Genomic DNA, 12,615 nt, shown 5'->3' on the forward strand with positions numbered 1-12,615 from the left:
CTCTCTTAACTTGTTTGCTAAACATTTATTTTTGAATAGATTATTTCTACCTTTTTTTTTTCATGTTTTGGCATGTTAAATCTGATCTAGCAAATGTCTTTTACCTTTTTTAGTGCTAAAATATGCACTAATATCTAGGTTAAAATGAGGTGACTTAATGCCATATAAGTTTTCGATATTAAATTAGCATCTAGCAATAGCTAGAATAACGATAAAATTTCAAGAATTTTTTGCCACTCTCAGAAGCGCAATTATATTGTGATGCAGTTGTCATTTCCGTGATTACTGATTCATGTTGATAAAAATTTCTGTGTTTATTTTTATCAATTTTTCACTACAATACTATTATTGATAAGGCAAGTTAATATTCAGATTCATAGTATAATGAATGAAACAACCAAGAATCATAGTCATGGTAACCAAGAATATTCTTTGAGTAGTGACTTAGAGCAAACTTATGGTTAAGGGTAATTCAATTATGAGAGCAGTAGTTATGACTATAAAGACAAAATTAGTGTTGATAGTGTTTGTTTTAATTTTGTGACGAGAAGAAATCTAGTGGAAGATGAGGTTAACATAAATGAAACAGTCTGACTTTGAGATGAAACATCAAAAATAAAAAATGTGTGTTTATTGTCTGTATTTCAACAAATTATACTCAGAAATACTTGCAGAAAATGGAGAAGTACCAGTTTTAATTTCATATTTTAATTTAGCATTTTTACCTTCCTAAAAGGATATTATAATGTGATGTTAAAAATTAAAATATTTTTAAATTTTCAAACTTTTGCATGTGTTGAACAAGAATATTAACTATGTGATTGATTAAAGTTTAAGTCAATTTTAAGGTAAAATATTAGGTGGCTTACAAGTCACTTCACCCAAGGTAGTAACTGAGTTCAAAAAAAAATTTTAAAAAAAAAACTTTTTTATTTATAATGAAGTTTAACTTACCACATGAAGAAAAGAGTTGAGTGTAGATATATTTTGTAAAATAATCTACCTATCTTGCAATTTAGTAGTAGATGTTGAGGAAAGTCTGCCCTTTTTATGGTATCTAATACAGTGTTTTAGTGAAAGTTAATGTAGAAAATTATATATATATAAGCACCTACCGGAATAAGTAACAGAGATAATCTGCATTGTTAATCTTTGTTTCTGCATATATTCATATTATATGTTCTTCTTAATTTAGCATTTCTATGTTAAGATGTCCTATTTGTATTTTTAACTCTTGGAATTTTAAACTTTAAGACTGATCCCTTTTTAATAATGGGATGCTACATAATAATGGATGCTTTTTAATAATGGGAAGTAATAGGATACTACAGAAAAAAGAAGTTGAAGGCATGTCTAATTATTTATATTAATTAGCATTTATTATAAAGTTGAGAAGCTGGCGCAAGTAATTTCTAAAAAAACAGTATAGCTTCAAGATCTTTGATAAAGGACATTGATCCTGTCTTAAGGGATCTTTGATAAATCAGATATTTGATGACAAGCAGAGCTGAGAATAGTCTTTCCATAATACCCTGAAAAGAAGGAAAAGCTGTTATTGTTAGGGCTATTTCTTTTAACTTTTCGAGATAGATTTGTATAAGTTCTATAAGTGGTCGTAGAACGATTATATTCCTCTGTTTCTTTAAGGTCTGTGTAGAAACCTTGTTTGTATTTTTTCATGTTTATATCTAAACGCCCCTGGTTCATTATTTTCTTTTAATTCTCAGTTTTCTTTTGAATTATGAGTCAATGTGTTTTTATTTGATTAGAACAAAATTAGTTCTTTCACACTATTACCTTAGGATAAGCTAAAGGTAGTTTTATAACTAGAAATTGAGTGGATACATTTCCTGCAATTAGTTTTGGCTTATTTTTATATTAAAAACCAGGGTTGGGCTTTTGACGTCAAAAAGTGGTTTTTGACATGACAAGGGTATAATACTGGTTTAAACCGTCAAAAACCCGTCAAAAATGTCAAAAACTGAAGTTTGCCAAGAAAATATATAAACTTCAAAACTACCAACAGTTGCCATGCATTATATTGAAATTTAATTATACTATAGGTAATCAGCAGGTTTTAAAATATTTTTTAATTAAAATTAAGGTAAAATAACAGATTTAAAATCTCAGAAATTTATATTCAAATGCATGTGCAGAAAAAGTTTGCACAAAAATTGCTTAAATATTTATATTTAAAAAAAAAATTTTTTTCTTTTTGATACTTAAGAAAATTAAAAGTTTATTACTATGCATTTTTGACATATAAGGAACATATAACTAATATTTATAAGGAACTTACAAGTTATGTTGTATAAATACAAACTTGATATAAGATACAAGTGTATAAAAAAAATTTTTAATGTTATACCGAATATCTTAATTATCCAGTATGTTAATTTGAATTTAAAAGTAGTTATATTTATGAATAATGATAAATATAATTCATATTGTTCATTATATTTATTTCTAATTATTACACTTATCATTTTAAAACAATTTTTATCTCTTAATTTTTTTTCTCCACTTGTATTAAGAATACAAATAATGCATATCTTGAAAGCAAGAAGTAATTATTCAACAGCTGAATATTTAGATATTCAACAAAACTATATCGTATTCAGCAAAATGAAATTCACAAGTATTTGGATAAACTAAATTTTCAGCATAGTAAATGAATAGGCTGAATATACTGTAAATCGACACTAACTACTCTGTGTATTTAACAGAAAGCACTTAAATTTATTTGTATTGTCTTATATTAAAAAGATTATTAAGAAGATTTAAAAGAACATTAAAAAGATTTTTCTTTAAAAGAAGATGTCTAATGTACAAAACTGCTAATGTTTATCTTTAAAAATGTCTAATTTTTAGTATAATCTATACTATACACTAAATTTGGTTATAAATAAATTTCTTAATAATATCACTGCAGATTTTCAATAACACATGAAAATGAATACATAATATTAAAAAAGATGTGAGTTTTCAAAAGTACAAGATTTTGGTTACTATTCAAAATATAAGTGTTTCTTCAAAATTTTAAATTAATTTTTTTTAGAACATATTTAGAAACACTATCCTTTAAAAAATATATAAATTTTATGTATTAATTAAATTTCACATATGAATATAGGTTTTTGACAGTGAGGTTTTTGACGTGACGGTTTAAACCATGGTTTAAACTGTCAAAAACTGTCACAAGTCAAAAACCTGCCAACCCTGTTAAAAACACTATCCATAATCTTGGTAGACTTGTGAAAAAATATGATACTCATTTATTAAAATAATGAGAGAAGTGTAACAAAATTTCTTTTTATTTGCAAATGAAAATCCTGCTTAAGAGTGTATTGTCTTTCAAGAGTCAAGTTTAAAAGTTTATAATTGGGCTAACAAATATAAATTGGAAAATTCCTGTCAAGAACTAATAATACCATTGAATGAGAGAAGATTAAAAAAAGGAACATTGAAAAATAAATATTTTTTTAAAAATCAAATACTAAGCATAAATTAAGTAAAGAGACTTTAACAGCTACTACTAACTTAATATATTTTTATTTAAATGAAAGAAAAAAAAATATTAATCTTAATGAAGTTCTTCCTACAAGGCTCATTTTTAGAATATTAAAAGACAAAACAGATTTGCTGTAAAACAATTAAACATTTAATTTAATTGTTTGGATAGTTTTGAATCATTTGTATTGCAGAGCAGAGAAAAAATCTTAAGGTCTATGAAATTGAGGTAATTATTTTTTATACAGCTCTCTAATAACGAAAGATCTTGAGATTCTGTACTTTTAAGAAACAATTTCAATGATACATTTTGCTTCAAATAATTTGAAAAAATGTCCTCACTAATTAAAAATATTTTTATATGCATTTGGATATTTTTTAAACCATTAAATAAACTGATTTATTTTTAATGTTATTTAGCTCTTGAATAAACTATTACAATGGCTGAAACTGCTTTGACTTTTGGTCCTGACTGGTAAGTTTTTTCTTAATTCTGGACTCATAATTTAATCTAATTTAATTGTTGTAAATACCTGTTTACATCTTGTTTTCTTATGCATGCATATTTGATATCTTTTTTTTTTTTTTTTTTTAATTTAAAGCTTATCTCGTTAGGAAATAAAATTAAATGTCAAATTTATGTGAACTTTTTTTTAACTGCTCAGTCAGTCTCATTTAATAAGTTTAAATGTTATCTTTTTCAATCAAAATACATCAATAATTTTTATATGTTACTTAAATAATTTCGATATGTGATTCTAGTAAATGTTTTCCTTTCCACATAAGTTAGCATTGCCATGTTTTTATGTATGATGCTGCTATGAATTTTGTTAGGAAAAACTTTCCCCAATTTTTAAATTTTGTTTATTCAGAAATTTTCATGTGTTTACCAGAAATTTTGGTGGTACACGTATAATGTTTGTACACATATGAATTTTTACCAATTAATGTCAATTTTACAAAAATGCTATTGTTTAGGAGGGATTTGATGTTCTATTTAATTTGGTAATTTTGTTGGGGGGGGGGAGTTTTTAATTCTTGGGGGGGGGAAATACCTTAATTTCCTGTGCATTATCTCTGACGGCGTGTAATCCACAGTCAGTGGTTTTTAACCAAGAAGGAAAAATTTCAGCAGACAGTCTGCCTTGCCATATAATCCAATCCATGGATTATGATATAGTTCTTTTAGTCCAGTTTTAATTTATGATGGAAATGACATAAATAATCAATAGAAATACGCAATCTTCTCTCATCGGCAGAATCTACATCTTACATGAGCCAATGGGTATCAGCAGAGACATGATCAAGTTTAAGAGGCATTCACCGTGAAAGCAAACAAAAACCTGATTGGTGAGTTTTGCAGGTAAATATATTTCATCAATAAGGTACTCATTCTCATCTTCAAATTTTTTTACGTGCACGGATTTTTCTTTTCCAGCGTGAATAATCCCTTACGCTTTTATAGCTGAGAAAAATTTATAGTAAATTCGCAATATTTGATGTCAAAAAAAATAATTTTGACAATTTCTTTTTTTTTTTTTTTTTACTGGTAATCTGCAAATTATACTCAAGAAATGTAAATAAAAAAAACTGTGTGCTAGTCCATTAATTTCTTTAAATAGGTTAATTATTTTGCATCACCATGCATTAACAGTATAATTAAATTTATAAAAAAATTATAAGCAAAAATATTTATGCCGGAGAGGATATTAGTTATAAAAATCGAATAGATAATCCCATATTGTAAAAACACAAAGTTTCAACAATTTTTACTTTTAACCTCTAGATTTAATTTACTTTATACTATATTCATATGTTGCATTTAAACTTCATAAATTAATTTTTTTCTTTCATCCCCATAGGATCCGTGCTTATTCTGCTGGGGCAGCTGCATCTAGTGCAGCTAATCCGCCTACGGTGATGAACATACCAAAGTATAGTTTAGCAGAATATCGCTATGGGCGTGAGGAAATGTTGGCCTTAATACCTAAAGATGCAAAAGTACCCACCTGTATGAAAGATTTTCCTCATTTAGTTCGTGAGCAGTTTCAAATGCCTTTGGCTTTGATACCTATGACTGAAGATGAGCAGGTATATAAAATTTTGCTGAAATGTGTAAATTAAATTGCTTCAGATTTCCATTCTAAATCTCTTATTAATTAACATGTTTATTTGCCAACTATCAAATTTTGTTTATTTATTATATTGTTCTGTTTAAGCCTGCCAATTAGATCATATTTTACTGCATAAACATGCAACAACATAACTCATTGCATGAAGTTAAGGTTTAATAAATTTAGACTTAATATTTTAGATTCGCTGAGCAATGCATTTTTAGGTATCTTCCACTAAATAACAACGATAAATAAATAAGTTATATGCAACTCAGGCTTGGGGTTTTGGACGTCATAAACTAGTTTTGGACAGGACACGTGGGTTTTACTGTCTTAAACTGGGTAAAACTGTCCAATTCCTTGAACTTTGGTAAAAGGTAAAAATTCTATAGGTGCAACCATTGTACACATAATAATTACATGTATCAAAACTTCAACTTATCAAAAGAAAGTAAGATAATATAATAGGAAGAGGTTTATAATTTTTAAAACTCCACAATTCATTGAACAACAAAAGTGAATACCTAATCCTTTAAATATAAATATGCTTTTAATACTCATAAATAATGTTTTTGCATAAGGATAAATAATGTAATATTAAAGAATAATAATTTTTTTAAAATAATACTAAATTTGTTTAAAAATTAACCTTTTATTTTTCACAAAACTTTTTTAAAAAAATTTTATTTTTTCTGCATCACAGGATGATAAAAAAGACATTTATTTTTAAAAAAAAATTGTTTTTAATTATAAATATATTAGTTTAAATTGAAAACACAAAATAACTGTAAAATTTATTAACAGCTTTGAAGGGCATAACATCAGTTTCAGTTACTGACACAGGTGATGTATCACCACTATGCTAAAAGAATTGAACATGAATGAAATAACAGTATTCTTGAATAGTACTATAGATAAATAAACCTGTTTATGATTAACCAAGCACTTAGTCCCTAATAGCTTAACCTGTATGGCAAGGTCAAACTTCAGTTATGTAGTATTGAATGCGAGGACCAATTGAACTTGATTACTGATTAATCTTCATTTGTTTAATGTTTAAATTGAAGAGTCAAACAATATTAATAAAACATTATACTTTTAAAAACAAATATTCTGTAGTAGATTTAATTATCAATATGTTATTAGTTCTATGTTTATTTTACATCTTAAGTATTGTTCAGATAAAATTGTGACATAATTTGAGTAAAAGGGTTTAGGACAGTTTTGGACAAAGGGATTTTGGACAGGACGGTTTAAACCGTGGTTTAATCCATTCTGTCCTAAACCTTGCCAACCCTGATGCAACTATAAATAAATTATACTGTAATAATATTGAAATCTAAATAACTTGAATGAATAAAGATAATTTTTAGTGTCCCTTAAGCATTTTCTCAGTTTGCCATCTTGAACACAGTTGCAACAAGAACAATCAACACTTTTTATATCACTCATTATAATGAAGATGGTGTTGTGTTAAAGAGTACAGACTGTTTAATAAAAGTTTATACTTAGTCAAAACTCCTCTATACCTATATGTACAGTAGGGAACCGATTATCCGGAATGATCGGGACCATTGTTATTCCGGATAACTGATTTTTCCGGTTTTCTAAATCGCTACGAAAAGCCGTTTTTTTATTGTTAAACCCAACTAAAAAAAATAATATTTGGAAATAATCTTAAACAGAAAAAAAAAGATGGAGTAATATACTAATGATTATTTCCAAAATGATAGTAAGGTAAACATCTTTCAAAAAAGAATGAAAAATCTTATGAGGAAAAGAAAAAAAAAAAATTTTTTAATGGCGGGAAAATTTATCAAATTTTGTTCTGGTTTTCTAATTTTAAGGTAATGGGTTCTGTACTAATAAAATAAACAATTTGTGTATGTCTCTCAGGGATGAAAGACTTCTGCAAAAAAGCAAAAATTTACCTTTTTCTCCCAATTTTTAAAATTTCCGGCAATGTTCCAAAAACATAGTTATTAGTGGGTTCAATTTTTCACTGAACCCCCTCCCATAACTGCCAAAACCCAAGCCGTCTGAACGATAGCCATACTTGGAACAAACATCTTTGCCTGCAGTAGCCTTATGGGTAAGAAAGATTTTCATGAGAAAATGGGTGGGGTTTCTGCAGGTGCACCGTTATGCAGAAAGGATGGGGTTCTTAGTTGTTGAGCTCTAAGCAGTTTCATTTCACCGGCCGATATTTAATCCGGGGTTTTTCTCCTTGGTGTGCCGTATATTGAATTTGCACATCAGTGCATTGTAGTTTTCTCAACTCCACCGGTTCTTATTTTCATCTGTGAACGATGGAAGTCAATTTGATAGACGAACGCAAAGTGCATATGATGGATACTGCTGAAAAAATATTAATTCAAGTTTGATTGGTTAAATAAAAGAGTCAAGGTGACTAAAACTGTTAGTAACAATCTATCAGAAGATAATGAGTTAGTGACTGTTTTAATTTAAAATGATTATTAAGCCTTATATATTTCTTACTTTTCTTTAATATATATCTTCTTTAATATAGTCAAAGATTTTTAAATTTAAAAAAAAACTTAAATTTCACTTTCCAAATGATTCTGCCATTTTCAATATAAAATAATCTCACGGCAGAGTTAGAAGTTATGTTTTTATATAATGTATTGATATCACAGTATTACATACAGGGTTGGCAAGGTTTAGGACAGAATGGATTAATCCACGGTTTAAACCCTGGTTTAAACCGTCCTGTCCAAAACCCCTTTGTCCAAAACTGTCTTAAACTGTCCAAAACCCTTTTACTCAAATTATGTCACAATTTTATCTGAACAATATTTAAGAGGTAAAATAGAAACAGAACTAATAACATATTGATAATTAAATATACTACAGAATATTTGTTTTTAAAAGTATAATGTTTTATTAATATTATTTGATTCTTCAATTTAAGCATTAAACAAGGGAAGATTAATCAGTAATCAAATTCAATTGGTCCTCTCATTCAATAGTACACAACTGAAGTTTGACCTTGCCATACAGGTTAAGCTATTAGGGACTAAGTGCTTGGTTAGTCATAAACAGGTTTATTTATCTGTAGTACTATTCAAGAATACTTTTATTTCATTCATGTTCAATTCCTTTAGCATAATGGTGATACATCACCAGTGTCAGTGACTGAAACTGATATTATGCACTTCAAAATTGTTAATACATTTTTCAGTTATTTTGTATTTCCAATTTAAACTAATATATTTATATTTTAAAAAAATATATTTTTTTTAAATAGATGTCTTTTTTATCATGCAGAAATTATAGCATTTTTTAAAAAAAAATATTGTGAAAAATAAAAGGTTAATTTTTAAAAAATTTAGTGTTTTTAAAAAAAAAAATGTTATTTTTTAATACTGCATTATTTATCCTTATGCAAAAATATTATTTATCAGTATTAATAGCATATTTATATTTAAAGGATTAGGTATTCACTTTTGTTGCTCAATGAATTATGGAAGTTCAAAAATTATAAACATTTTCCTATTATATTATATTATTTTTTTTATAAGTTAAAGTAAATTGCATAAAAAATATCAAATATTTATTGATACATGTAATTATTATGTGTACAATGGTTACACCTATAGAATTTTTACCTTTTACCAAAGTTCAAGGTTTTGGACAGTTTTACCCAGTTTAGGACAGTTTTATCCAGTTTAGGACAGTTTTACCCAGTTTAGGACAGTAAAACCCATGTGTCCTGTCCAAAACCAGTTAAAGACGTCCAAAACCCCAACCCTGATTACATAGAACACTCCTTCCCCCCACCTCTAAGTGTCTGTGTTGTAAAAGTTCAGTTTTTTTTTTTATTTTTACGACATTCAAATGAGTACAGTTGAAACAAAGATGCCAAATTTTTGATTTTTTTTTTATACATTTTTAATTCAGAGACATTTAAAAAATTGAATTTGTTAAATGGAATGGTGTGGTAAAATTCAAATGTTCTGTAACATTTAATTATTTTTTATTAATTCAGGAGAAAGAAGCTTGATTGTGGTAAATTTTAAATATCAATAATTGCTTCTAGCAACAGCATTGTGTTAGAAGATACTGAATACTTTATTTTTATGGGGTGGTCTATTAAATATTTTTTTTGCTTAATCTAATAGCATAAAGCTAGTGTGAAAAGGGCAACAAATAATAAGTAAATAAAAACATTGGAATTATTTTAGCTTCATTATTTGTGTTGGTAATTGCTTTAAAATTTTGTGCAAGATTTTGTAGTGGAGTTCATTACTGATTAATTGATGTTAATTTTTTCTCTCTGTACAAAAAAGGGGTAATTCAGCAAATAGCTTTATATTATGTTCATATCTTTCCCTGTAAAAGTAACCTTATCTAAATGTGGTATTCATTGGTATTTAAAAATTGGCCCATTTAATTTATTCCCTAAACACAAACAAAAACTGATATAAGAAACATAAATACATGACTTGAAAAATAATAAAAACAATCTATTGTTTTAGTTAACATTCATTCTTAAATATTACTCAACAGAAACATTTTCATAATCTGGTTTTATGTTTTTTCCCTTTTTTAGCGTCTTTGGACTCGAGTTAATAGTGATGCAGCTTTAAGAGCTTCTGGGAACCCAAGAGGTGGTATGGGTAGAATTGGGCGTGGTGGATCTGTAGACAGAGGAAGAGGACGTGGTGAGTTTTAGTTTTAAAATTAAATTTCATTCCATATAATTTTGTTTATTTTAATTACACACATTGAATATTTCACTTTTTTTGTGGGGTAATTAATGTGTTTTGTAGTTTTCATACTATTACATTTGTATCTCATTGTTCCAGAACCTAATATGCTTTTAATTGTGTAACTTTCCCAAAATTTAGCCATTTACAATAGATTTTTTCCCTCCTATTTTTATGATACTTAAAATGTGTTCAATTTATTTTATATCAGAGGTTAATCTGAATTAATATATATAATTTTGTAGCACTTGATTCTTTTAAGATAGTTAACCTTGAGAGTTATCAACAGGACTTTTTATTAAATAGATGTAGGTAAATGCTATGACCTATCACAAGGAAGAAAAGTTTTTTTTCCTCTCCCATATGTTCTTTTAAATATCTTTATCTAGTGATAATTCTAATGAATTAGTTTAAACTTTTCTAAGTCAGTTTTTTAAATACTACTAAAGATTTTATGCCTGCCCTACTATTTTTTATAGGTCGTGGCGGTTATTATCAGAGGGGGCTAATACATGACGATGATGATGGTTTACATGGTTTTTCACGTCCAAAACAAGTAGAGAGAAGTTTAAGTGCGAATGAAAGAGATATGCGATGGGATGACAGGTATATAATTAAGTATTAAACTGTTTTCTTCTCTTTTCTTTTCTTATCCTTTTTTTTTTTTTTTTTTTTTTTTTTTTTTTTTTTTTTTTTGGGCATTTATTGCTCGAAACTTAACTTAGTAATTGGAATGTTAGGAATCTAAAAAATAGAATGCCTAAATAACTTCTGATCTTAGGATAAATTTTTTAGAAGCTAACAAGTAATCTCAATGGTTCCTATGATAATATTTAATTCAAAATGTGATACTAAAAATTCAAATATTTTGCAGAATTTCTTGAGCAGAAAAAGATATTTTATATAATTATGTTTTCGTTTTTTTGATATTTTGAATTGTAAATTCTAAAAGTTATTTATATTTTATTTTAGAGATCGACGATACGATCGACCTTATTCAGGTAAGAATTTACTTTTGGTTTACAAAAAAAATTTCTTGTTATGTTACTCAAAATTTCCTTGTGTTATATCATGCCTAGAATGTAGAAAAGTTATAAAATGTTTATCATTTAGTGTCAATGATCATCATTCACTAAAGTAAATGCATCTTCAATAAATGGTTAAAAGTGTTTGATATTATAAAATACATTTTATAGCAATGAATGAGAAATATTGAAGCTTACAAAAGCTTTTTAAATTATCGTGAATCTTTGAAATTAAATTTTACTAACCAAGTAAATAGACTATTTTATAACCTTTTCTTCTTCAAATTAAAAATTGTAGCTTGTGTTTTATAAATATAAATTCAGTAAAAGTAACACATAAATGTAACAATATAACCTTTAGTGTATTTGTATTCTTTAATTTTTCTAATTTTTTTCCCCTGTGCATTTTGGTTTATAAAATCAAATGTTTTCAGGGCAAATAAAATTTTTATGTGTGCATAAGCACTTTGTCTTTTTTTTTTAACATTGATATTTATATGTAATTACAGAGTTAATGTATCATTTCAAAAGTAGAATAGAATTTCAAGATGTATAGATAATGTCACCAATTGTCAAGTTTTACTTGTTGCTATAATTTTATCAACTTATTGTTTTATGTAGTGTGTGGTCTAATAATTTCAGGGGAAATGAGGATTATAAAAAAATTCATAAATTGAATTCAAGCTGTAAAATGTAGAGTTATTTCAGCTTCAATAAAGATTATTTTATTTAAAATACATCTTTTTTCTGACTTAAACCAAATTATTTTCTTCCTAGTTATCTTTTTTTATTTTTTTTAAAGGGGGGGGGGGTTCTAAATGAACTAGGTTTTTATTTTTTTCCTTGACAAAAGTAGTTTCATCTATATATATATATTTAGTTACTTTTAAAATATGATTTTGATTTTTAAATAAATCATTGAAATACGTTTTTTTACACACATGTTTTGGTTAAAGAAAAGTTAAAAGGGATAAAATTAGATTTAAACACATTCATTTTGGAATAAATTTATTGAAACTAAATTTAAAAAATTCTGAAGTTTAGCTAGTATTTATGTAGGTTTTTATCAGTCATTTTTTGTTGTAAGATAGTGGGCTGCAGGTTGTGCATCCCTTATCAATTGTATATTTTTAACATGAAAGTATATTTTTAACATCACGAAAAAAAAAAATAAGATTTTCAGTTTAAAAATAATAATAAAGTATGTATTTTGCACCGATCCTTTTTTTAACTTTT

General features: G+C 26.7%; 1 protein-coding gene across 3 annotated transcripts in view; it reads left to right on the top strand.

Annotated features, from left to right (window-relative positions):
- The window catches only part of Gyf (GIGYF family protein Gyf), a 50,640-nt gene that overhangs the window by 1,064 nt on the left and 36,961 nt on the right, over nucleotides 1-12,615 (top strand). For 2 of the 3 annotated variants that reach the window (XM_087161036.1, XM_087161035.1), the window contains exons 2-6: nucleotides 3,931-3,985; nucleotides 5,373-5,601; nucleotides 10,198-10,309; nucleotides 10,834-10,960; nucleotides 11,327-11,355. In XM_087161036.1, coding sequence (XP_087017162.1) covers nucleotides 3,951-3,985; nucleotides 5,373-5,601; nucleotides 10,198-10,309; nucleotides 10,834-10,960; nucleotides 11,327-11,355 — 532 coding nt within the window. In that variant the 5' untranslated portion in view covers nucleotides 3,931-3,950. Of the gene's footprint in view, nucleotides 1-3,930; nucleotides 3,986-4,769; nucleotides 4,874-5,372; nucleotides 5,602-10,197; nucleotides 10,310-10,833; nucleotides 10,961-11,326; nucleotides 11,356-12,615 lie in introns of all 3 variants that reach the window. The other variant, XM_087161037.1, reaches the window with a different exon arrangement.

Source organism: Parasteatoda tepidariorum, chromosome 4 (genome assembly GCF_982258835.1).
Source record: "Parasteatoda tepidariorum strain Cologne lab strain chromosome 4, Ptep-v5.0, whole genome shotgun sequence".
In the NCBI taxonomy this organism is placed as follows: domain Eukaryota; kingdom Metazoa; phylum Arthropoda; class Arachnida; order Araneae; family Theridiidae; genus Parasteatoda; species Parasteatoda tepidariorum.